The sequence below is a fragment of the Trachypithecus francoisi genome, unplaced genomic scaffold (genome assembly GCF_009764315.1).
Source record: "Trachypithecus francoisi isolate TF-2019V2 unplaced genomic scaffold, Tfra_2.0 Lachesis_group16, whole genome shotgun sequence".
In the NCBI taxonomy this organism is placed as follows: Eukaryota; Metazoa; Chordata; class Mammalia; order Primates; family Cercopithecidae; genus Trachypithecus; species Trachypithecus francoisi.
The window spans coordinates 88082310-88109048 of record NW_022681461.1 but is presented as its reverse complement, the minus strand read 5'-3'; the positions used below and the strand labels follow the sequence as shown (position 1 = coordinate 88109048).

General features: G+C 47.8%; 1 protein-coding gene across 1 annotated transcript in view; it reads right to left on the bottom strand.

The window, feature by feature from the left end:
• Positions 1-5417: 5417 nt before the first annotated feature.
• Positions 5418-26739, bottom strand: part of GABBR2 (gamma-aminobutyric acid type B receptor subunit 2) — a 420233-nt gene continuing 398911 nt past the window's right edge. The window contains exons 15-19 of the mRNA XM_033238002.1: positions 24251-24475; positions 21272-21454; positions 17261-17390; positions 11448-11565; positions 5418-8075 (exon numbers count right to left, since the gene is read on the bottom strand). Of these exons, the coding sequence (XP_033093893.1) occupies positions 7910-8075; positions 11448-11565; positions 17261-17390; positions 21272-21454; positions 24251-24475 (822 nt within the window). The 3' untranslated portion in view covers positions 5418-7909. The remainder of the gene's footprint in view (positions 8076-11447; positions 11566-17260; positions 17391-21271; positions 21455-24250; positions 24476-26739) is intronic.

The window sequence follows — 26739 nt, the reverse complement described above, 5'->3', positions numbered from 1 at the left end:
CAAAGGTTTAGGGACATTTTGCAGGAGGGAATGAAATAAAGGGAAGAGAGAGGTTTTTACTTCATGCAACACAAATGACTTAAAATCAAATATTCGACATCCCTATTCTTTTTTTTTTTTTTTTTTTTGAGAAGGAATTTTGCTTTTGTTGCCCTGGCTAGAGTGCAATGGCATGATCTCAGCTCACCGCAAGCTCCACCTCCCAGGTTTAAGTGGGTCTCCTACCTCAGCCTCCTGAGTAGCTGGGATTACAGGTGCGTGCCACCATGCCCAGCCAATTTTTTGTATTTTTAGTAGAGATCGGGTTTCATCATGTTGGCCAGGCTGGTCGCGAACTCCTGACCTCAGGTGATTCACCCGCCTTGGCCTCCCAAAGTGCTGGGATTACAGTTGTGAGCCACTGCACCCGGCTGACATCCCTATTCTTAAACGCTTTTTAACCACACTGCCCTGTTACTTATCACCCACTGCTGGGATAATCTCATTTTTCTCTCCTTCTAACCCCAAATTTCTAGTTCTTTTTCTAACAGAATTGTTCTGCTGTCTCTCTTTTATTTTTATTTTTTATTTTTATTTTTATTTTTTTTTTTGAGACAGAGTCTCGCTCTGTCGCCCAGGCTGGAGTACAGTGGCCGGATCTCAGCTTACTGCAAGCTCCGCCTCCCGGGTTCATGCCATTCTCCTGCCTCAGCCTCCCAAGTAGCTGGGACCACAGGCGCCTGCCACCACGCCCGGCTAGTTTTTTGTATTTTTTAGTAGAGACGGGGTTTCACCGTGTTCGCCAGGATGGTCTCGATCTCCTGACCTTGTGATCCGCCCGTCTCGGCCTCCCAAAGTGCTGGGATTACAGGCTTGAGCCACCACGCCCGGCCCCTGTCTCTCTTTTAGCCTTGTCTTTAGAATCTCACCTTGCCCCTAATATAGCATGTCAGGATGTTTTCCCTGATGGCGTTCTTCCTAGATGCAGTCTGTTGTGAGGAGATTAAGCTGTTGGCTGCCCCACTGTACCTACTAAAGCTGCTCACTTTACATTCCTCCTGTCTGGGAGTAGCACAAATATAAGCTTAGTGTTTACAAGACACTTTCTCCTACATGAGCCTCTTTGGCGGTCAGAGAATCTCTGAGTGAGGTATCATGTCCATTTTACAGATGAGGGATCAGAAGCTCAGAGAGGTGGAATCATTCAAAGCCATGCAGCCAGGTAAGTGAAGGTGTAGGAATTTGCAACCAGACTGATGATTTTGAGATGTAACGCACGTCATCACACACAGACAGGATGCGTGCTGTCTGATTACGCAGCAATCTGAAGTCACATGGATTCCATGGTAAATGATGAACACACAACAACCTAGTTGTCCTTGGTGCAGCCACAGCAGCCCCTGCAGATGCATGCATTCCACAGAATTGGGCAGCTCGTTCTCTCCCTCTCCCCTCCTCTTCTTTCTGTCTTTTGTTGGCTAGTTTCACTTTCAGGTCTAGGTATAGAATTGGCTACATAATTTGTGGGCTTCTATATGAAATTAAAGTGCTAAGCCCTGGGCTGGGTACGATGGTTCGTGCCTGTAATGCCAGCACTTTGGGATGCTGAGGTGGGAGGACTGCTTGAGCCCAGGTGATCGGGACCAGTCTGGGCAACATAAATTTTTTTAAAATTTTATTTTTTAGAGAGATCTCATCTCTCTAAACAATAAAAAATTATCCAGGCGTGGTGTTGCATGCCTGTAGTACCAGCTTCTCATAGGCTGAGTTGGGAGGATGGCTCAAGCCCAGAGGTCAAGGCTGCAGTGAGCTGTGATCATGCCACTGCACTCCAGCCTGGACAACAGAGTGATAACTTGTCTCAAAAATAAACAAGTAAATAAAAAATAAAAATAAAATTCTAAGCCTTTTCAAAAGTTATTTAGAATTTCAAAATAGTTACAGCAGAGCATTAAGCTGAATATGAGGCCCTTTAAAAACTGTATAGGTTGCAAACCCCCACAACTAGCCCTGTTTGGAGGTTATGTCCCCCAGGACTCATGCCCAGTCTGGAGTAGGTTCTTATCACATGCTATTGTCATTTCTTCATTAAGCATCTGTCTTCCTATTAGTGTGTGAGCTTCTTGAGACCTATATCCTGCTCAGTGTTCACCTGGCACCTAGCACAGGCCTTGGCAAAGATCAGGGGCTCAGTGGATGCCCCACTAAGGGTTTGGGGCTCCTGAAAGTGGGACCTGGAGGAACCAGTGAATTGTCATCTCTGGGCAGGACCCACTCAGGACCATGGACAGGGGAGACCAAGTATGATGGAGTGAGCCCCTGGGGTTTGCCAGGGGTTTCAGATGTGGGGTGGAGGCAGAGGAGGGACCAATTTTCTCTTCCAGAGAGTGTTAATCATTTACTGTCCAGTACCTCACAAACCTTGCTCCTCAAGGCTAAGGGATGACAAGCCAAGGAGGCAGGGGACAGGCAGGTGACAAGTGCTGGGCACACAGCTTGGTGCCAGCCCTCTGGCCCTCAGCCTGGCTCCTTGACCCTTCTTTAGCCTCCTGAGGCTTCTTAGTCCCATCTTCCCTTTGGGTATCCTTACCTACCTCCCTGTTCAGCAGCGTGTGTGAGGCCAGTGAATATCTCCTGCATGTCTGAATATCTCCTGGTATCTCCTCAATACCAGGAGAGTTTCAGACAACAGTGAACCCCTCGTGGAGCCCCTCTGCATCCCACAGATTTCTTTTGGTTCTAAGTGACAGAAACCCTACTCTATGTAAGCGGAAAAGGGTATGTATTAGTTTAAAACCTAGAAGCTCAAGGATGGATGTATTTTTAGGTATCACTGGTCCTTGAGCCCAAATGATGCAGTTTCTCTCTTTTCATTGCCCTCAACATGGAGGGCAAGATTTCAAATTTCTTAAAAACGGCAGGGGAAAGCTTTGATTGGCTGGGCTTGGTTAACGAGCATATCCCTGAACCAATCCTGTGTCCAGAAGTGGAAGCAAGGGCAGCCCTCCAGATTTTCTCCCTTCTGCTTTCCCCCAAAAGTAGGGCAGTGCTTCCAGAGGAGCTGCAGGAAGGCAGAGGTGGTTGCTGGACAGGCAGAGGTGCTGATGGCCGTCAGTCTGCTTTTTACAATCTACCCAGCACCACCTCCTCTCCCCAGCACTGGCTTCTAGGTCTGTGGATCCTGATTCTTGTAGAGAAGAAATTGCTGAGCACAGGGAACTGCCTGGAAGGGTAGGCCTTGGCTGGTGCCCCAGGCTTGCTGTTTCCAGAAACCTCTCCCATTCTTCCCTCAGAGCGGATCCCAGTGTTGTCTCCACATCCCAGGGTGAGGAGACCCCCAGACAGAGCTTTCTAAGAGGGCTTCAACTCCAGAAAGCCTTTCTTTGAGGTTGGGAAATACCCTTTTATTTTACTTTTAACTCAGAAGTGAGCCAGTCATAACAAAAGGAAGACAGAATGCTTTTGAAGAAGAATGAAGAGCAATGAAGTGCACCATTGCTGTCTGGGCTCTTCCTGCTCGTGGCCAAGCAAGGCATCACTTCAGTGATGTGACAAGGAGCATCTTCAACACTTGGGGCATTTCTCTCTTTCAGATGTGTTAAGAGGAGAGACCAAATGTTGTCTTGGCTGACTCCATATTTAGTGAGGCTATATAAAAATTTCTCAGTCTGTGGTAGCTGAGAAATGGCTCTATGGGGGCAGTGTCTCACTGCTGTGGTTGCACTACCTGTGGTAGAATAGGTTGAGAAGTGGACTGAGAAGAGCTGAGTCTCAAAACCAGGACATCTGGGTTCCATGGCTGGCCGTCTCGTGACCTTCTGGTTGACCTTGGCTCATTGCTGGGCCTCCGTTTCCCCATCTGTACTAGCAGGGGCTGGGCAAGATGACCGCTGCCATCCTTCTCTGCTCTGATTTCTGTGAGTCAGGGTCAGGTAGAAAAGGAAGACCACCTAAGATTCTGGTTGTTCCTGCCTTTGCCACAGCCTTATTAGGTGACCTTGGGTACGTATTCTTCATGTTGGGCCTGTTTCCCAACCTTGAACAACCCACATCCTGTAGGAAGGCTGCACGAGCAGGGGTGTGGAGCAGCAGGCGCTGAGCAGGGGTCTCTCGGGCCAGGATTCAGACAGCCTGCTCCTTGGGAGGCTCCACGTTGAGGATCCCATGTCCCGGGAAACTCCAGCCTGGGACCGGCCCTCCAGTGGAGTCTGTGAGTCCAGTGCCCCCATTTCTAGGACTGCACCCAGTCATATGAACCTCGGGCCTCCCCAGCCTGCTGTGGCCACCTCTGCTTTTGCTTTGCCTTTTAGGCCCAGCAACCAATGTGGACACGCCTCGGTCAAAATGTTCAATTGTGCAAAGCCTCATTGAAGCCCGTTCTGAGCCACGGGGAGGAACTGCTGCTCAGTGGAACGTCATGGAAGCAGACATGAGTCCCATCCTCAGGGAGCTCAGGGTCCAGAATGGGGAGGGGAAAGCGTGGGCATGTACCCAGTACCATAGAGAGGGGCAATGTCCTCAGTCCAGAGCTAGGAAGAGAAGATCCCATTGAAGGGGATCTAGAGAGATGAGTCAGAGCTGCCCAGCACCCTGGAGAAATAAAACAGTCTTTGGGGTGGTTCCACAGGCTCCAGGGGGATGGGGTGATGAGGCTAGAAAGGAGCATGGGGCCAAATCTCGACAGGCTGGCAAGGCCCCGAAAGGGAGTCGGGGCTGGGGAGGTCGTGGGTTTTCCATATTAGTTAAGAATCTTGGGATTGCAAGTGATGGGAACCCAGCTTGAACTAACCTAGGCAAAAAGGGCAATGTATCAGAAGAATAGAGAATCCAAGGAAGGCCTGAACAACTGAAGAGGTGAGGAGAGGCCCAGAGTGCCTTTAAACCTCCCGAAAACAGCTGGCGGAAATCCTGGGAAGTGCTCTGATTGGCTGGTCTTGGATAATGAGCATATTTCTGAACCAATCACTATGTCCGGGGGTGGGAGCAAGGATGGTGGGAGCAACATTCAGTTCCAATAGGTCCCCTTCCTTACCAAAATCAGGCCTGTGCTTTCAGAGGAGCGTGGGAAGGGACGGCTAACCAGGTACTCTGACACCATCAACTCAGCTCTTGGTCCTGACTGTCTCTCTGTTGGCTCCATTTTTTTTTTTTTTTTTTTTCTGTTTCATGGCAGACTAAATTTCTCTACGTGGAGGAATCCTGAGGAAGTGATTTACCGGCCCAGCCTGGGTCAGGTTCCCACCCTCAAATTAATCCGCTGTGGCCAGAGTTGGGGGTCACCTGGTAACAGGGCGGCTCTGCCGCTGTCAGCAGGAGGCTGGGATGGGCAGTTTATGAAGGCAGGGACAATGCTGAGCAGGCAACCCCAGAATTGTTCCCTGAGTTTCTAAGCGGAGGAATATGGTCCGATCTAACCTGCATTTTGGGATGAGTAGGCATTAAAGACGACAGGTTTTTTCCTTTTATTCATAAAAACAAATTTGCAACAATTTATTAAAAATCGATACCATGCAGTAGGGGTACGAGAAATTCCTCATTTACATTTGATTCTGGCAGTTCCAGTCTAATTTAAAGCGTTTGCGCACTAACATCATTGGAAAATGCCTTCAGGCCGAAGCCTCTTCAGAGATGGACGGTGTGTTTGGTGCATATAAAAGAACAGAACCATTAAATAGCTAGAGTCACTTCTGTGGGTCTTGTTATTTTGCGAGGAAATTAAAAAAAAAAGGGTGAACCTACAGTATCAGTAAGACAGAGAATGTACTTCGTGAGTTAACCTAGAAGACGGCGCACGCTTAGGAGTCACAAAGGGTTACAGACGCACAGGCTCACCTCCGACAGTCCAATACTTTTGTTTGTTTGTTTTCCTGCTATGCTGGAATAATATTTCTACAGGTATTTTTTGTGTGTGTGTGTGTATACATTATGTACAGTTAATTGTCTCTTTCCCTTTGAAAAATTAATGTGGTCCTTTAAATTAAATTTGGTTTTGGTGAAATCAAGAAAGCAAGTAAATACTGGTAATACACAGTGAGTGACAACACCGATTTTTAGTGCCTAAACAGAGAATGACTTCAACTTGACCTGTGATGTGTTAACATTTTTTTTTTCCCTAAAAGCTACAGTACCTCCATAACCTCTCTTTGGGGAAGGGGAGCAGAAAGCTATGCTACGTGAAATAGGGTGCTTTGAAATGTTGACGACGGTAAGATTCCTGTGGGCCCTTTTGTCAAAGCCTGGTGGAGAAAACAGTTTATTCCTGACTGCAGTGGTTCTGGGAAGAGATTATTGCCTGCCTGTTGAAGCTGCCAATGGGTTGCTTTAGGGAGTGAGCCAGCTGCTCATTTGTGCAGACATCCTGGACGCTGTCATTCGGGCCTTTCTTGAGCAAAGAATGAACCTGTCTAGGAATGTCAGAAAAGTCACTGGGTGCCTCCCTCCAGCCTGGACGATCTGGGTAGAGGGCTGTGCGGGAAGCTTCTCTGGCCCACAGCCCCCGCTGTAGGGAGGGCTGAAGGTCAGAGTCATACTCATACCTCATGGGTCAGCGCGGCTTCACTGTTTGGTACAAAGTTTTCCTGGACAAGATCAAGTTTCAATCCTCAGAGTGACCTTGTGAGGTAGGCAGGACAGGTGTTATTTCAACCCCAAGTTACAGAGGGGAAACTGAGGCTCAGAGAGACACTAGTGACCTGATCAAGGTCACACAGGGAGTGGGCAGGGGACTGAGGACTTGAACCCAGGTCTGTCGGACTCGCAGGCCAGTGCTCTTAGGGGCTCAATTAAAAGGGAAGAATGATCTTATGAATGAGAATCAATCTGCTGACTGATCACCCCGGTGATCCCAAGGGGAGAGCTCACTGGCTTGTCTGGATGGAAGGCTGCCTTCTGGAAGCCAAGGGAAGCCCTCAGCCAGCAACTCTCTCCCCTATGTCTACAGGGATGTCTTTTAGCAGAATGCCTCCGATTCACTTTGGTCAGAAACAAAGTTAGTGGGAAAAAAGAAAATCCCAGCCAGCCCTTGGGCCCTGATGAGAGAGGTTAAAGTGCACAATCTTTCTTTATTGTATTTGCTGGGAACGGACATTCCATGATTAGCTCGGGTGGTCCCCCTGGTTACTGGGAGCACCCGATAGGAACACAAGGACGTGGCCAACATGGTGGGTGCATGACAGACTGTCGGTGAATGCTGCAGAGCGTGTCTGCAGTGACGTGCCCTAAATCCCCACGGTCCCCGGAATGGGTGTTATTGTGTTAACGTGTGGCATTTACCAGAGTAACAAACATCTCATTGGGTGACACAGGTCCCATCAGGAGCATGTAAGTCAGCCTGCTGCGGTGCCCCAGTGCTCTGCCTGCCTGTGCCAGGGCTGTACCTGTCTGCGCTCCTGCAGACTCCCTGTTCCAGGAAGGCTGGGGTCGGCTGGCCTGGCAGCTGGGGGCCTGGTGGCCCCTCCCACCTCCTCCCCCAGAGTGGAGAAGGGCTAGCCTGAGGGGTCACAGCCGGTGATGTGTGTGCAGAGTGCAGAGGCGGTTTCTTCAGAAGCCTCTTGCCTCCTCCCAAGGCTGCTTGAGTCACTCCGTGACTTCCAGCTGGAGTTCTAGTGCCTCTCTCCTTGTCTAGATTTTTTTTTTTTTTTTGCAAGTTTGATCTCCCAGCTCCTCCTTGTTTGCAGATGTTAAGGAAGAAGTCCCATTTCCATTCCTCTTCTTTGTGAAGAAATAAGAACTTCACAAATAAGGCTCGAGGTCAGGTGCCAAGTCTCCCCCTGCCCCGTCCTGTCCACCTGAGTGCCATCCGAGTGGTCCTGAGAGGCCAGCCATGGTGCCCAGCTTCTCCGCAGCCAGAGCCGACAGTGTTTTTGCAGCAGACGCCTCTGCCCAGTGTGGTTCTGTCACGGGGGAGGCCCCGGGCCCAGGCCTCCCACCCTTACAGGCCCGAGACCATGACTCGGAAGGAGGGCGGCACATGTCTGTGGCGGGGGCTGGCGGTGGGGCTGACACAGGGGCTGACACAGCTGGCGTCCACGCCTCCGATGGATGGGAGGTAGGCGTGGTGGAGGATGGGGAGCTGGAGGGACAGCCGACGCTGGATGCTGGAGAGAAGGAGAGGGAGGAGTGTTAGTGTAGGCTAGCTGGGGGCTCACCAGAAAGTTCCTTGGACTCGCTTTGGCTAAAAAATCTGATGACAGGAGTATATTTTTCTCTGAATCCAAGATCTGTCCATTCAATCATCTAACCATTCAGCCATCCAGCAGGTATTTAATGAGGGCCCATATGTACCAGCTACTGCCCTGGGAATAACCAGGGAGACTGGAACAAACAAGGGAGATGAGTGTTCTTGAGCTTTGGTCCAGGATTTGGTGATTATTATAAATGTCCTAGCAGAAAAGATGCTCCTTGACTTACGATGGGTTACATTCCCATAAACCCATTGTAAGTTGAAAATATCATAAGTTGAAAAATGCATTTAATCCACCTAACCTACCAAACATCCTAGCTTAGCCTCGCCTACCTTAAATGTGCTCAGAACACTTACATCAGCTTACTGTTGGGCCATGTCATCTAACACAAAGCCTATTTTATAAAAGAGTGTGAAATATCTCATGCAATTTACTGAATACTGTGCTGAATGTGTATCACTTTCACACCATTGTAAAGCTGGAAAATGGTAAGTTGGAGACTGTCTGTATTACTAAGGACAAGGTTTTGCCTTTGTAACAGGGTTTTGCTGCAAACCAGACATTTCTCATTCTCTACTCTTACAAACCTCCACAGGGCTTTCAGTTCCGTCCCTGAAAGACTTCTCACCTGCTCTATCCTTCCTCTCTCCCCTCTGCCTCTGCTTTGCCCAGGACCGCATCTCTTCTTGCTGGGCCAATTCCCACAGGCTTTCAGCTTCTTTGGTAACTAGTGTTATCGTTCCAACACTAGGAAGCCAAGGAAGGGAAAAAAAGGACACTGATGTGATATTTGGGGCTCCCTAAGTTCTGTCTCTGGATCAGAAGTTTCCAGGTGAACCTTCCATTCTCTCCACCTGTAAGCCCTGCCCTCTGGCAGCTAGTTTCCCTGGAAACCCTGCTTCTGGGTGCTCTTCTGCTGTTTCCCTCCCGGAAGACTCTTTCTCTGCTTCCTGACATCATGAACTGTGTTTCCTTCAAGATCCAGTTTAAATATCACCTTGTTTGTGCTCACTGTCTGCTAAGAGAACCCTTCCTCTGCTAAGCAGAACCCTTGGTAAATACCCAGAAATGAAGCCAGAAAAAGCTGGAGGCAAGGTGGAGCTGGGCGTGGGTTAGCAAATGATGGAGGAGCCGCAAGGGAAAAGGGAGCTGCCCTCTGACTCCCTTCTCATTGCCACACCCTTCCGGTCTTAATGACTGTCATGTCACTTTGTTGGAAAGGCTGCTTGCGGCAAATGTGCCCAGGTGACTGCTTCTCTGCGTGGCTCAGCCGCCTTCTTGCACAGCTCTCCATGGGGGCAACTTTCATACCGCATTCCTTGAGAGAAGGGACTGAGTTTTTATGGTTTCTTGTGTTCCCAGTCCCTGACCACTCACGTGCAAAAAAGCAAAGCACAAAAACCCCAGATCTTAACAAACACCCAATAGGCAAAAGAAATACTGCTATTCCCATTATAAAGAAGAGGGAAGAGTACAGAGTTCAGGAAACTTCCCCATGGAAACAAAACCAGAACTGAGGAAGTTGGAATTCTTGCTGCTTCTGTTCAACCACGTTGTTTTGTGGTGGAGGCAAATCAATTCATGGGGGCAGCCTTATGCCAACTGGGTGTGCCCTTGGGGTTCATTTAGGTCACTGGTTGGTTCTGAGATAGATGAGTACAGATGAAGTGCTGCCCACATTTTCCAGAAAGACTCCTCCCAAGAGACACCTCACAGGTTTGCATGGAACTACAGTGTTGGAGACCTCATTCTGAAGTTAAAGTTGAACCTGTATCATGTCAGCTGAAGTCTGTGTCTTAAGGCAAGATCATGCTGGCAAGAAGTCCAGGACAAAAAGGGAAGAATAAACTTTGACTTGGGAAAAGGGTGCCCTGTCCAAGAAGCCAGGGCAGGGCTGTCTGCCTAGGCAACGTGGGTGCTGGGGTTGTCAGAGCATTCTTCTGTCTGTGAGGATCCTGTTCACCTTTCCTTCATTCAACAAATGCTTGTCAAGAACCTACTCACTGGCAGAACCTGTGCTTGGTGCAGGGGACACATGAAGGACTCATACCTTACTCTCAAGGTGCTTACACTCTACTGGAGGCAACTGCTAGGCAAACTGCTGACAAATTCCATGTAACTCTCACTCACTGTCCTGGACTGTAAGCTGGCCAGGCCTTGGAGCTAGTTGGGTTGATACACTATTAGCTCTAATACTAAGGAGCCCCAAATGATGCTGCAATTGGTGATTTGGCTGCTTTTGCTGGTTCCTCATTGCTTGTCACTTCCAGAGGCCAAGTTTCAAAGTTTGTATTTCTTTTCTTTTCTTTTTTTTTTTTTGAAACAGAGTTTCACTTTTGTTGCCCAGGCTGGAGTGCAATGGCTCGATCTCCGGATCTCAGCTCACCGCAACCTCTGCCTCCTGGGTTCAAGCGACTCTCCTGCCTCAGCCTCCTGAGTAGCCAGGATTACAAGTGTGGGCCACCATGTCCAGGTAATGTTTTTGTACTTTTAGTAGAGATGGTGTTTCTCCATGTTGGTCAGGCTGGTCTCGAACTCCTGACCTCAGGTGATCCGCCCACCTTGGCCTCCCAAAGTGCTGGGATTACAGGCGTGAGCCACTGTGCCCAGCCCAAAGTTTATATTTCTAACTTCTGCTTCCGATGTGCTATAAGATGGGAAGGTCTAAAATTGCCTGTGGGACCAAAGCTAACAGAGATGTTCAGGTCTTTGCTTAGATGTGACCATCTCATTGAGTCTTCTCTGACCACCCTATTTAAAAGGACACTCCCTGACCCCCTTCTCTGCTTTTTCTCCAAAGCTCCTATTGTTTGACATGCCATATTTTGCTTTTTTATTAAGCTATCACCCTTCTAGATAGAATGGAAGCTCCATTAAGATAGGAATTTTAGTCCGTTTTCTTCACTGCTGTAACCCTAGCACCTATGCCTGACATACAGGAGGTTTCAGTAAACCGTCAAGTAAATGCATTTAGCAAGGTTAAATTTTACACGTAACAAAGGCAGTGTGCTGCAGTAGAGAACATTGGATTTGATGTTGGACAGATGTGAGTTCAAGTCCTATTTCCTGCATGTAGCAATTGAGTGAGCTTTGGCAAGTCACCTCCTCTTTTTGAATATTAGTTTATTCATCTGTAAAAAGAGCATTGTAATTGGACTTCATCATGGGATGGCTGTGGAGAGCAAATAAAATAATGGATGTGAGAACATGGCGCAAATTGCAAACTCTTGTGCGGGAGTGACATATTTAGTCTTCAGTTATAATTCTCAAGGAGAAGGTACTTACTGTTCTGGAGAGTTTATATCTTCTATAGGATCTTTGCACGTTCGAGAGGGCTCTGTTGTGTTCCACTGTAGCTGGGGATTTTGATCGAGGTGATTTTTTAAAATGGCCTTTCCTCCATCTGAATGCAAAACAATACCACAACATGTTCTTTTAACTTAGTTTTTAAAAATCAACAATGCAACTTTTTGTAGGATGATACCCCAGGAGAGAGAATGCAAAAGAGCCCATTATCCCTCCGTGTTCTTTAAGCTGAGGTCTGTGTAGTGGCTCTCCCGGGACCCAGGCAGGGAGCTGAGAAGCCTCCAGCAGTCAGCAGTCAGGGATGGAAGCAATGTGCTGGGGATTTGTGTGGCATGCCCCGCGTTCTCCTCTCCAAGAACAAAAGGGGGAAAATCAAGTCGACTAAGGTAGGAAACATAACTTAGAAACAAGAGGTTCTAACATTCTTTTCCATGGGCACATAGGGATGTAATGACAAAGAAAAAACCTCCAAGGTGTATTTTTCATAGAGCAGCAAAGATTGCAAAGAGAAAGAATAGTCAGTAAACTGCTGGTGGGAGAATAAATGGACATAATCTTACTGGTGGGCACTGTTGATCTGTGTCAAACACCATAAAAGGACCTATTTTTTACCCAGAATTTCTACTTCTTGAAATTATCCTAAGGAAATAATTAAGGATCTATGCAAAGAGATATACAAGATGTTCAACCTTGGCATCTCTCTTTTTTTTTTTTTTTAGATGGAGTCTCACTCTGTCACTCAGGATCGTGCCACCAGTGGCATTATCTTGGCTCACTGCAAACTCCACCTCCTAGGATTAAGTAATTCTCCTGTCTCAGCCCTGAGCAGCTAGGACTACAGGTGCATGCCACCATGCCCAGCTAATTTTTTGTATTTTTAGTAGGGACAGGGTTTCACCATATTGGTTAGGGTGGTCTCGAACTCCTGACCTCAGGTAATCCACCTGCCTCAGCCTCCCAAAGTGCTAGGATTATAGGTGTGAACCACTGTGCCCAGCCTCAAACTGAGTATAATTTATTTTTATTTTTTTTATTTTTTTTTCTGAGACGGAGTTTTGCTCTGCCGCCCAGACTAGAGTGCAGTGACCAGATCTCAGCTCACTGCAAGCTCTGCCTCCCGGGTTTACGCCATTCTCCTGCCTCAGCCTCCCGAGTAGCTGGGACTACAGGCGCCCGCCTCGTTGCCCGGCTAGTTTTTTGTATTTTTTAGTAGAGACGGGGTTTCACCGTATTAGCCAGGATGGTCTCGATCTCCTGACCTCGTGATCCGCCTGTCTCGGCCTCCCAAAGTGCTGGGATTACAGGCTTGAGCCACCGCGCCCGGCCTCTGAGTATCATTTATAATATTAAAATGTTGGAACTAATCTGAATTTGTCTGGTAATAATGGATTAGTTACATAAGTTATAGGACCTCCATTCAAAATAATATTGTGTAGCCACAAAACATGGTGATTTAAATTCTCTCAACTCTCTTTGTGCTTCAGGACCATACAAGGAGATTTAAAGAAATATAAAAATCAGGTTCCCACCTGAGATTTGGATTCATGTGGTCTGGAAGGGAGCACTGGGGTCTTTGTTTTTGCTTCAGTGGGCAACCTTGTATGTATGTCATTTTGCACCTACGTGAGTACAGCTGCTCCTCATTATTCATGAATTTTGTATTTGTGACCTCCTCTTCTCACTAACATTTATTTGTAATCCACAAATCAATATTTTAATGCTTTTGTGGTCATTTGCTGACATGCACAGTGTGGGAAAATGTGAGTTGCCTGATGCACGCGTTCCCAGCTGAGGTTGAACAGGGTGATGCACTGCCTTAGCGCTTAGCTCCTATATTGTAAACAAGTATCTTCCTGGAGGTTTATTTAGTGACACGTTTTTCACATTTTGTGCTGTGTGTTGGTGAGTTTGCTGTTGAAAATGGCCCCCAAGCACAGTGCCGAAGTGCTGGCTAGTGTCCCTAAGCGCAAGAGGGCTATGATGTGCCTTATGGACAGAAAATACATGCGTTAGATAAGCTTCCATCAGGCATGAGCTATAGTGCTGTTGGTCATGAGTGCAATGCTAATTAAATCATATATATTTAAAAAGATGTCTTTTTTTTTTTTTTTTTGAGACGGAATCTCACTCTGTCTCCAGGTGGAGTTCTGTGGTGCGATCTCGGCTCACTGCAACCTCTGCCTCCCGGGTTCATGCGATTCTCCTGCCTCAGCCTCCCGAGTAGCTGGGATTACAGGTACGTGTTATCATGCCCAGTTAATTTTTGTATTTTTAGTAGAGACGGGGTTTCACCGTGTTGGCCAGGATGGTCTCAATCTCTTGACCTCGTGATCCGCCCACCTCAGCCTCCCAAAATGCTGGGATTACAGGCTTGAGTCACTGCGCCCAGCCTAAATAAGATGTCTTTAAACAGAAATATGCATACAACAAAATTATATGTTGATTGGTGGACAAAAATGTCAACTTGTGATGTCAGCCTGTGAGAGACTCCCAGGAACCTAATCCTGTAGAGGAGCAATGGTTCAGTATTCACAATCCACTGTTGATGGAGGCTTTACAGAAAGAACATAACTACCGCTACTGTAAATCAGCAGAATCGACCGTATATCATACTGCTATGGTCTGAACGTGTCCCCCTAGATTCATGTGTTGAAACTGAATGAAGAATGTGATAGTGTTAAGAGGTGGGGCCTTTAGGAGGTAATTAAGTCGTGAAGGCGGAGCCCACATGGATGAGGTTAGGGCCCTTATAAAAGGGCTTGAGAAAGTGGGTTTGCCCCTTCCCCCGCTCCTTCTGCTACATGAAGATGCAGAGTTCCTCCCCTCCAGAGGAGGCAGCGATCCAGGTGCCATCTCAGAAGTGGAGGCTGGACCCTCCCCAGACACTGAACCTTCTGGCACCTAGATTTAGGACTCCCCAGCCTCCAGAACTGTAAGAAACACATTTCTGTTATTTATAAATTACCAAGTCTGCAGTATTGTGTTATAGCAGCACAAACAGACTAAGGCATGGAGAATAAATCCCAAAAGTGGGATTGCTGGGTCTGAATGATTTCTGTTTCAACCAGCAACATTTGAGAATACCTCTCTCATAACCTGTTTCCTGGCACTCTGAGCAGCTTCTTGATCTCTGATCTGTGGCAGTCTTTGAGGCAAAAATGGTATCTCACTGCAGATTTAATCTGCATTCCTTTAATAAGGAATGAGATTGATCATCTTTTCATAAGTGTAAGAACGATTTCCAGTTCCTTTTATGAGAACTCTCTTTTGCTCATTTTTCTTTTGAGATGTTGGTCTTTTTCTTACTAATTGGTATATAATTATACATACTTTTTGTATTACTACATATCATTTCTCCTTATATATAAGGGCATAAGCTTGTTATCTGAGTTAATTTTTGGCTTTGTTTGATTTTTTTGGCTGTACTTATCGTGGCTTTTGCATTATGAAAGACATTCTTTTTGTACCTAAATTTATCAACCTTTCCTTTTGTGATTTCTGTTTTGCATCAAACTGAGACAGGTCCTCCTCTCTCTGAGATTTTTTTTAAATTTTACTTTGGTTTCTTCTAGTACTTTCATGTTTTCACTTTTTATATTTAAATTTTTTATTCATTGGAATTAATTTGTGTGAGTTTAGGATCTACCTTATTCTCCTCCAGATGCCTACCTATTTATCCCAATGAAATTTATTGAATAATTCCTTTTTTCCAACAAATTTAAAATTCCCACTTTTACCAGATACTAAAGTTATTAGAAGTAATTTTTATTCTTGTAATTTCTTTATTATCTCAATTTAAACATTTTTGTAATAACCATGTTACATAATATTAATTACAGAATATTGCTACTGTAATAAGACCACTTATTACTTATATAATAAGAATAAAAGGTCAGGCATGGTGGTTCATGCCTGTAATCCCAGCACTTTGGGAGGCTGAGGTGGGTGGATCACCTGAGGTCAGGAGTTTGAGACCAGCCTGGCCAACATGGTGAAACTCCATCTCTACTAAAAGTACAAAAAGTTTAGCTGGGTGCAGTGGCAGGCCCCTGTAATCCCAGCTACTTGGGAGGCTGAGGCAGGAGAATCGCTTGAACTTGGGTGGCAGAGGTTGCAGTGAGCCGAGATCGTGCCATTGCACTCCAGCCTGGGCAACAAGAGCGAAACTCCGTCTCAATAAATAAATAAATAAATTAATTAATTAAAAGAAACAAAGATTTTTCATTGATTTAAACTAATGTTATAACAAATTGATGAATACATGCTAATGGAAAAAACCAAGCCATAGAGAAATATAAAAAAGGTAATGTGGCTGGGCGTGGTGGCTCACGCCTGTAATCCCAGCACTTTGGGAGGCTGAGGCGGGCAAATCACTTGAGGTCAGGAGTTTGAGACCAGCCTGGCCAACATGGTGAAACCCCGTCTCTATAAAAAAACAAAAGTACAAACATTAGCTGGGTGTGGTGGTGGGCACCTGGCATCCCAGCTACTCAGGAGGCTGAGGCAGGAGAATTGCTTGAACCAGGGAGGCAGAGGTTGCAGTGAGCTGAGATCATGCCACTGCACTCCAGCCTGGGTGACAGAGTGAGACTCCATCTTAAAAAAGTAAAAAATAAAAAATAAAAAAAAAAAGGGTAATGTAAAATAGTCCCTTCTCACTCACTTTCCACAATACCATTTCTTTTCACACGAGTCAATACTGTTAGCAATTTGGTGTTTATTTTTCTAAACCTTTTAAAAAATGCATTCACACACACGTATATGCATTTGTGTGTCCCATAATCATAATGTTGACTTTCATCTTGCTTTTTTCACCTGGAGATGTTTCCATATCTGCACAAATAGACTCACCTCACTTTTTAATAGCTATAAAATGGTACCCTGTTTGGCTATATCTTAATTAATGAAACCACCCCCAAATAATGAACATTTAAGTTAATTCTAGTTTTTCTCACCTACAGACAGCATTGTGATGAACATCTCTGTGTTCATCTCTGCACACCTGGGAGTATTTGCGAGGGGCAGGTTCCTGCTAGTAGAACTGCCAGGTCAAGAGGTTTAACATGGAGCATTTAGACAGTGCCAGGCTGACTTCTAATGCATTGCAGGAGAATGCTCATTTCCAAATACTCTTACCAACTCTGGTAACCTCTTAAGTTTTTTCCAAAAGGTAGGCAAAAATGGTTTTTTTGTGTGTGTGTTTTTTAAAATTTATTTTTGTAGAGATGGGGTCTTGCTATGTTGTCCAGGCTGATCTCAAATTCCTGGACTCAAGTGATTCTCTAGCTTTGGCCTCCCAATATGCCGGGATTACAGGTGTGAGCCATTGCGCCTGGCAGGTTTGTGTTATTGTAGCTTGCAATTCCCAAGTGGGTAGTGAGATTGAGCATCCTATCCTAACTAACTGACCATTCTTTTCTTGCACATTGATGAGGTATATTTGAAACCGCGAAATATTGTTCAGGGAAGAAAGGGTAAACTATTCACTAAGAACAAAAGGGAAAACAAAATGTGTCTGCCCCCAGTCAGGACACTGGGAATGCTGGCCCCAGTGTGTAGGTGTGGAGCTGGAAGCCGAGGGATGGGAAATTGAAGCCCCAGGCCTAGGCAGGGTGGAGCTCAAAGCAGATAGTGAACCGTGGTCAGCAGACAGAGGTTCCAGGTGCGCCAGCTCTGCGTGTCTGAGTCCCGTGCCCTGTTTGGACCTGTTTCTTCACCTAAAAAATGGAAGATGAACAGCTGGTGTTTGAAACCAAAGTCCCTACCACATTCTGGGGCCCTGGCTCTCTTACCTGTGCTCTCAGTGAAGTTTCCCAGGTTGAGGATGTCATTGAGCTCTTGGTAGTGGTTCTGTTTAATGTAGGTGGTCTTTTCTGGTGTGTCCTGCAGCTGCATGGTGACCTCCTCCAAGTCTTTATCCAGCTAGAAGAGAAAGGTTCCAGTTGAGTCAGGGTCCCTGGCCCAGCCCTGGTAGCTAGGCCACTAGGGCCAAAAGGTGGGTCACAGGGCTGGGCCTTTACCTGTATTCAGAAGTGCCCTGAGAATCAGAGGGGTTATTGCATGTTGGTATGGAGATGCAGAAGGACCCTGACAGCTCTTTGTTCAAGGAGAAGCTATGATGAGAGGGACCTGGGCTTTGCAATTATGTGTTCGTGTAGGCTTGGGCCTTGATGAAGCAGACAAGCAAGCCCAGGGAGGTAGGGCAGGGAGAGTATAAGAGCTCAGGCTCTGGACAGGCCTCATGCAAACCCAAGGCTGCCCCTTACTTACAGTGAGGTTCTCCTGGCTTGTGAGAACCCAGTCTCAATTTCTTTTTCTGTAGAATGGGGTAATAATAGTACCTACTTCAGGGGGAGGTTGTGAAGATTAAACGAGATAATACATGGAAAGTTTAGCCCAGTGCCTGACACATAATAAGGGCAACCTGCTACTACAATAATATTACTATTATTACAGGGTCTCACTCTGTCACCCAGATCAGAGTGCAGTGGTACAATTACAGTTTACTGCAGCCTTGACCTCCTAGGCTCAAGCCATCCTCCCACCTCACCCTCCCGAGTAGCTGGGACTACAGGTGCACGCCACCACACCTGGCTGTTTTTAATTTTTTTTGGTAGAGATGGGGTCTCTCTATGTTCCTCAGGCCGGTCTTGAACTCCTGAGCTCAAGTGATCCTCCCACTTTGGCCTCCCAAAGTGCTGGGTTTATAGGCATGAACTACTGTGCCTGGACTTATAATTACTATTATTGATACTTAACAGGACCCATAGTGGGGAGGACAGACATGCAGGGCTCGCAAGCTCTGAGCCTCACGCTATCATGGAGACCCTGACCTGCAGGGGCTCACTCAGAGGAGTTAATCAGGATGGGTTCCAGTCATCCCCACGTTTTTATTTTTAGAGACAAGGTTTCTCTATGTTGCCCAGGCCGGTCTTGAACTCCTGGGCTCAAGCGATCCTCCCACTTTGGCCTCCCAAAGCGTTGGGATTACAGGTGTGAGCCACGGCACCTGGCCCATTCCCAGGTTACATAAAAATCAGGTGCAAGTCCTGGGGCAATTCAGCCCCAGAGAAGCCTGGGCAATATGAGTGTTGGTAGTTGTGGGGGGTGGTAGTTGGGGTGGGTGGTGAACATCTGTGATATTACCATATCTATGTACATATAATGGCTTTCATCCATGACTCCTGGCTCCTGTATCTCTTGTAACAGTCTTTTGTTGTAATGTTGGGGCATTTTAGGCCTCAGGAACAGGCCTCATGAAACAGAATCATGCTCTCTGACCTTCTCCTGTCCTTTCTCACCTGCTCAAGGCAGGACTCCAATCTGATTGTAGGTCAAAAGACCTTTATCACAGAGAGAGTCCTGCCCATACCCTGGAGGAAAGAATACTACAGAGAGGCCAAGAAAAGTCTGAACAGACAGACCTTGCTGGGTTTAGATCATGCGTTTTTGTCCAATCACATTTCTACACAGTTGTCAATCATGCCTCGTGTAATGAAGCCTGCATAAAAACTCAAAAGAACAGGGTATGAAGAGCTTCCGGGTAGCTGAACACATGAAGATTCCTGGAGCGTGGGGCCCAGGGAGGCAGGGAAGTTCCACACCCTTTCACCCATCCCTTGCTCTGTGCATCTCTTCATTCGTGTCCTTGGTAATAAGCTGGTAAATGTGTTTCCCTGGGTTCCGGGAGCCCCTCTAGCAAAGTAATTCAACCCAAAGCGGGATCCTGGGAGTCCCAACTTGAAGCTGGTTGGTCAGAAGTTCCAGAGGTCTGACTTGTGGCCAGTATCTGAGGGTGGGGTGGGGGTCAGGGGGAACCTTGGGGACTGAGCCCTCAACCTGTGGGATCTGAAGCTATCTCTAGATCTGTAGTATTGGAATTGAACCGGAGGCGCCCAGCGGGTGCCTGCTGCTCGTTGGTGGGGAAACCCCCACACACATGTGGTCACAGAAGTCTTCTGTGTTGATTGTTGTATTGGTGCAAGAGCACAGGAAAAACATGGTTAGAGGACTTTTCCAAACAGCATCCTGCTGTAGTATAAGGGAGGAGATCTGATAAACTATCAGATGCTGTTCTGATGTCAGGAATACAGCCATGAAATTGTTTAATACATTTTCATGTGGAGGAGGTGGGAGAGAGATACTCTTTTCTATGTGACTTAAATGGCAGGAGTAGGATCAAAGGGTGGGGACAACAGGAGGCCAGATTGTGATTCATTTCCAGGAAAAATAACACAACAATTTAGACTTTTAAATAGTGGCTTGGGTTTCCTAACGTGAGTGAACTCTTCATTGCTGAAGTGTGCAAGTAGAAGCAAAATGCACAGTGACATGGTAGTACTCATCATGAGAGGTCTGATATGGAAACAGAGCCTGTAATAGGCTTTGGGGGACAGAAACCCTTCTAAGTTTGCTCTGGCAGCTGCTGGTGGGTTGCCCCATCCTAAAGCAGTCATCTTTAGGTGCGTAGACAACTGTGTGGTGGCTCTCTGGCAGAATTCTGTGAGCCCCCCAAAGGGCTGCCAGATCTAGCAAATAAAAACCCAGAATGTCCAGTCAAATTTGAGTTTCGGATAACGAGTTCTTTTTCACTATAATTATATCCCAGTATTATTCGGGCTATACTTTTACTGAAAATATGATTGGTTGTTGATCTGAAGTTTGAATTTAACTGGGCATCCTGTATCTAATCTGGCAACCCTATGTCTCACATCTTCCTTGCAGCTGTCCAGCTAGAGATCATGTTTCCCAGCCTCCTCTGTCACTGGGTGTGCTCTTGTCAGTTTTTGCTGATGTGACTAGGGCAGAACCAAAATGTGCACAATCTTTGGTGTTACTGCTTAAGAGGCAGTGCCTCACGTGGACTTTCTATCTCTCCCCTCCTGACACTGTGAACCGGACATGCCGTCCACCCAGCTCTCCCGCTATGAATGAGAACACCCTGGAGAGTGGGGGAAACCAGAGGGCAGGAACCAAGCCCAGCAATGACCTTGGGGAGCCGAGCTGCCCCACCCGGGACCTCTCTCTTCATGGCCATTAGGTAAAAGGGAAATAAACATATTTTCTTTGGGCCACTTTATTTTGGGGTCTTGTTTAGCCAGCATTGTAACCAATGTACTTTCCTTGGTCCCTTTCCTGTCCCCCTCCCTAATCAGAATTCCTTTATTACAGCAATACACAGCCTGCAGAGCATGGGTCCAGGCACACCACCAACCCAAAGGGAGGGGTAGAGGAGGGGAGGTAATTTGTTTTCCCTTCCCTGGTCTACAAGGCTTGGGCACAAGGCAATCTGGGCTATGGTCTCTCTGGAATATTCAAGAACCAGTTGAGAACCCTTAGGACAAAGGCGAGGTCTGCAGCACTCTCTCTTGAAAAGTTTCTTTTCACTTTCTCTTCTCTTGTACATCCTATAGATGTGGTGGTTGCTGGGTTGTGCTGGGAGAGTGAAAAACTGAGAGGGAGAGAGACACAAAGAGAGACGCAAAGAGACACTAACGTAGGAAGCTATAATAATCCAGAAGCTCACAAATCTCTCTGAGTTCCTTTCTGTCTGGGGATGGCTTGAATCAGGTGGTGCTGGCCTCCAAGAGCCTGGGCGAGGTGGCCAGTGAGCTCATGTCGGATTCTGACAAACGCCTCTGCGTGGCTTATGTCACCCCTGGCTCTCGCAGCTGTAACTGCAGCTGATGACACTGCCCGGTCATGCTGCAGGGATGGTCTAGAGGAGCCTGAGAGTCCCTGCCCGGGGTCAGAGGGGCTTCAGTGGCAGACGGGGCCCAGCTACTAGATGCGGAGGGAGGTACCTCTGTGATCTTCATTCGCAGGCGGTGGTTTTCTGACTGTAGGCCCTCCAGGCGGGATGTGCTGGCTTGGTTCACACTGGTGACTGAGGTGGACGTTTTAGAATCTTCTTTCTTCTGATTCTGAGTGAACTGGAATCGCCTGTTCTGCGTTGCTGCATCTGGGTTTGTTCGCAGGGTGATGAGCTGAAAGGACAAAGGTGGGGGCAGGGTTGAAGAGAAAGCCCTGGGTCCTTCCTCCCATCCCACATGGCAGACTCTCCCAGCAGATCCTGCTCTGGAGGCGACAAGAGGCCCCAGGAAGGCCACAGGCTGGGAGTCAGGAGACCTAGGCTCAGGCCAGACTCTGCCACTCACTTGTATGTGACCTTGGGCAGGCCCCTTCCCCTCACCATGCCTCTGTGTCCTTCCTGGTCACTAAGAGTCTAGTCTCCTGACTCTGATGCCACCTGCGTCCCAACCAGGACCCCTGAGGCCTCCTTCCAGCTGCCTAGCACGTTGCCTTAGGCCTTGATCCTTGTGGAAAAAATAAGCCCCAAGGGCAACAGCTGTGACAACAAAGAGATAGAGGAGAGTGAAGGCCTCTGTTTGTTAAACCATTGATGAGTTCTAGAAGCAGGCTGGTAACAAGCTGTGTCATTGACAAAAGCTTGTTTTTCAGCAGCTTAAAACAACACCTGGTTATTATCTCAGTTTCCGTGAGTTAGGAGTCCGGGCATCACTTAGCTGCATCCAAAGACATTTTGTATAGAAAAAAAAGTTGCCACTTGACCCTGATCTTACCCACTTATTCTAGAAACATCTATGATCGAGGCAGGCTCTGGGCTCAGCTCTGAAAAGCAGGAGTGGAGGGACCCATGGCCCCTGCTCACTGGGACCTCATGGTCCAGAGGCGTGGGCTGGGGATGAAGGAAGGACTCAATCTTCACCAGGCCAGCGGGTATCAGGGACAGCCCACCACAGTGCCGTGGCCTGCTGGGCTCTGAGGACGGTCTGGAGGGATGGTGGGGGGAAGGAAACTCCAAGGGAAGAACTGGCGTCTGCCAATGCAGGGAAGCCTGGGGGAAACGGCAGGGGAAGGGCAGGTTGGGTGGTGGACAGGGTTCTCTGGGGAGACTAGAGGAGACCCGAGGGTACTGAGAGCCAGCCCAACGTCAGAAACTTGATCCTAGAGCCAGGAGGACAATGAGGAGCTACTGAGCGTGACAGAGCAGAGCGCCACAACTGAAGCTTGGCTTAGAGATCATCTGGCCTCTTTTACAGGATGGAAAGAATGTCAGAGTGCAGGCAGGGAAGTCATGGCGTTGCCCTGGAGTCTGGGTGGGTGGGAACGACTAAGGCGTGTACACCAGAGGTATTCCAGTGCAGAGCTCACAGTGCCTGGGGTCTGACTGCATGCCCAGGAGGATGGAGGCACCATGGGTAGCCTGTTTGCTGAAATGGACCCAGGTGATCTTTCCTCTCCCCTGTTCTGAGGCAGATGCCTCCCACTTGGGTCAGTAACCCCCTCCCAGCTTTGTAACTCTGTGTCCTGTTCTTTCCTTTTTTGGGCAGGGGGCGGGTAAAGGGTCTCACTCTGTCACCAAGGCTAGAGTGCAGTGGCACAATCTCAGCTCACCACAACCCCTGCTCCTCCAGGCTCAAGTGATCTTCCTACTTCAGCCTCCTGAGTAGCTGGGACTACAGGTGCGTACCACCACACCTGGCTATTTTGTTTTGTATTTTTAGTAGAGATAGGGTGTCACCATGTTGCTCAGGCTGGTCTTGAACTCCTGGCCTCAAGTGATCCTCCTGCCTTGGCCTCCCAAAGTGCTGGGATTATAGGCACGAGCCACCGCGCCCAGCCACCTTCCTTTACTTTTGAGACCCACTGAGGTCAGGCTTCCCTCGACACAGATCACCCTACTGCAGGGGCTCCTAAGAAGAAAGGCCTCTGGCTCACCCGCCCACTGCAAGGTAGGATGGTGTTTGAAAAAAATCACTTTGTCGGGTGCGGTGGCTCATGCCTGTAATCCCAGCACTTCGAGAGGCTGAGGTGGGTGGATCACCTGAGGTCAGGAGTTCCAGACCAGCCTGGCCAACATGGTGAAACCCCGTCTCTACTAAAAATACAAATTTAGCTGGGTGTGGTGGTGTGCACCTGTAATCCCAGCTACTCAGGAGGCTGAGGCAGGAGAATTTCTTGAATCTGGGAGGTGGAGGTTGCGATGAGTCAAGAATGCGCCATTACAATCCAGCCTCAGCAACAAGAGTGAAACTGTGTCTCAAAAAAAAAAAAAAAAAAGAAGAAGAAGAAGAAGAAGAAGAAAAATCTCTCTTCAAGGTGGTCCTGAAGGTCAGCCCTTCAAATAAATGGAACACGTAAGTGGCTGCTAAAAACGGTGATTTTTTTTGGTGAGGTGGCTCATGCCTGTAATCTCAGCACTTTGGGAGGCCAAGGCCAGAGGATCGCTTGAGCCCAGGAGTCCAAGACCAGCTTGGGCAACACAGGGAGACCCCGTCTCTATAAAAAAATAAAAAATTAGCCAAGTGTGGTGGTGATGCCTGTGGTCCCAGCTACTTGGAAGGCTGAGGCAAGAGAATCATTTGATCCCGGGAGGTTGAGGTTGCAGTAGGCCGAGATTGCATCACTGCACTCCAGCCTGGGTGGCAGAGTGAGAAAACAAACAAAAAAAACAAACAAAAAAAGCATTATCTCCTAGCTATTAAGAAAAAGGCTGGAAGGAAACACATCAAAAACATTAACAGTAAAGAACACCCCAACAAAACATGACCTGTGATTATTTTTGAGTGGTGGGACAAAGGGAGATTTCTGAAAAACCTGGCCTTTATTACTCTGCATTTTCTGAACTTTCTATAATGTGAATTGTCTTCATCATAAAAAAGGAATGGGTAATCCTTTTAGAGAATGGAGAAAAGCCAGCAATGCCCCTGTGCTGGAGTCGGAGGGCAGAGGCCAGGTGGTGGGGCCAGCACCCGTACCTTTGGCACAAACACCAGGCAGAGGGTGATGGTGCTGCAGAAGATGATGACCAGAGCCACGATGCAGAACTGCACGTTGGGCTGGTCCCGGGTCAGGAAGGAGACAGCGGCCCCAATGATGCACATGATCCCCACGTTGTAGACGCTCATCCCGATGTACTTGCTGTCGTTGAGTGCAGGGATGCTGACGTTGCGGGTCTCCCAAGCTAAGAAACAACCGAACAACTGAAATGATGAACAGAAAGGGGAGATGATCGTTACCAAGGGGCGGCACACACCCGCTGCTCTGAGAAGCTGTGGAGTGGAGGGTTACTCAGGAGGTGGGCTGCAGGGAGGGAGGGTGGGGGGCCTTGCTGTCAGCCAGGTCTTCTGGATATCACCATCTGTCTCCACTTGTGACCCTGCTGAGTTGAGTCCCGCCAAGCAAATGCAGACTGGGGATGTGACAGCTCTCCAGTTCTCCCGCACCCCTATGACTGGTTCATGCACAGACCTGCCCAAGGCCACAGTGGAAGGCAACTTCAGATAAGATCTCAACCTTCTTCCTCACTCTCTAGGGAATACTAAGGCCCAGAAGGGGTGAAGACGTCTGCCGAAGGCCACACAGCAATATGGTAGCAAAAATGGGCTGTGTTTTTAGAAATTCACTCCAGTCTTTTTTCTATTAAACTAAGCAGATCCCTTGTGTCTGAGACTTCTATTGTCCTCAAGTGCACATAGACACCCAGAATAGAGACTACATTTTCCAGCTGCCCTAGAGGCTAGGCGTGGTGTGTTACCAGCTTCTGGACAATGCCTGTAAATAGAAGTGGTGTGCACATGTTCTGGGAAGTGTCTTTAAAGGGAAGAGGTGTTGCTTTTCCTCCTTCCTAACAGCTGGAGTGGAATGTGATGGGTGGAGCTTCAGCATCTGTTTTAGATCACAAGGCTATGATGTGGAACCTGTGTAATGATGATGTGGGGGCTGCAAGATGCAAAAAGCTGAGATTCTGGGAGCCTTACCCCAGCCCTAGATTGCTTACCTCGGGACTAGGTTTACCTGAGAGGAACATTTCCTGTCTCTTCAACCATTATTATTTTGGGTTTTTCTGTGATTTGCAGCTCTACTCGTAACCAATAGATGTCTCGACAGAAATGGACAGGGTAGAGGCCAGCTATGATCTGAAGCAAGGTGTCGAGGGTTTAACCCTTATGGGTGGTCTAAGGGGAGGGCGGGCTGCAGGGACAGTGTAGGTGGGTGTAGGGCAGAATGGTGGTGTGGCGGGCAGGAGGAAGAGCCAAGATGGCTGACTGGTACAGGAACCTCTGCTTTAGTGCAGCCCTCCAAGAGGCCTTCTCACAAAGGCCCCTCTTCCATGTGGCTTCAGCAGGACAGCTTCAGGCGTCTGACAGCTGCATGAATCATTTAACATCACACCGAGGACCTGTGTTTAGAGATTTGATGGCCGCATAGTGCTGTGTGGTAGAAGCGGGGCTGGACACAAGGCTGGGGGATATGGAAACTGCTCTGCCATCTGTTGGCTGGGTGACCTGGGCAAGTCACTTCACCTCTCAGGACCTCACTTTCAACGTCTGTGGACTGGGGGGAATAATAATAATAGTATCAATGTCACAGGGTTTCTGTGTGGATGAAATGGGAGGATGGATGTCAAAGCACTCTGTAGACTGAAATGTTCTGCACTAAGGTAAGTTCAAAGCTATTTGTAATTGATCTTATTTTATACAATCATGATTGTTTTCCTCTCCCTTGTCCTTTATCCTTTCTCTAAATGTGTTATCTCACAGCCTGATTTATTCCTTTTTAAAAATTCCTTTTAAAACGGGGAACCAGGCCAGGCACAGTGGCTCACACCTGTAATCCCAGTACTTTGGGAGGCCAAGATGGGTGGATTACCTGAGGTCACGAGTTTGAGACCAGCCTGGGCAAGGTGGTGAAATTCCAATACTACTAAAAATATAAAAATTAGCTGGGCGCGGGGGTGCATGCCTGTAATTTCAGCTACTTGGGAGGCTGAGGCAGGAGAATTGCTTGAACCTGGGAGGCAGAGGTTGCAGTGAGCAGAGATTGTGCCACTGCACTCCATCTAGCCTGGGTGACAGAGTGAGTGAGACTCTGTCTCAAAAAAATAAAATAAAATAAAATAGGGAACCAGGAGCCCAGGAACCAGATACTGAGTGAGAGAAGAAAACCAACAGCCATTGAAAGCCTGTTCTGTATTGGTTCCTTTACCCACGACCCACTGTGATCCCATGGTAGCTGTGCCATCTTGCAAAGGAAGAAGCAGAGGCTTGGCTAGGAGAGGTGACCTGCTTGGGGTCCCACAGCGTGAATATCAGGGCTGGATGGGCACCAGGACTTGGGCTCTCTGACCAAGAGTCAGTGTGCCCTTCTATCAGCCATGCTACCGATGGGCCACCAAGCCACTGTGAGGGTCTCCACAATAAATGTGGGCTACCCTGGGGACCTAGTTGTTGGCTGTAAATCTCTA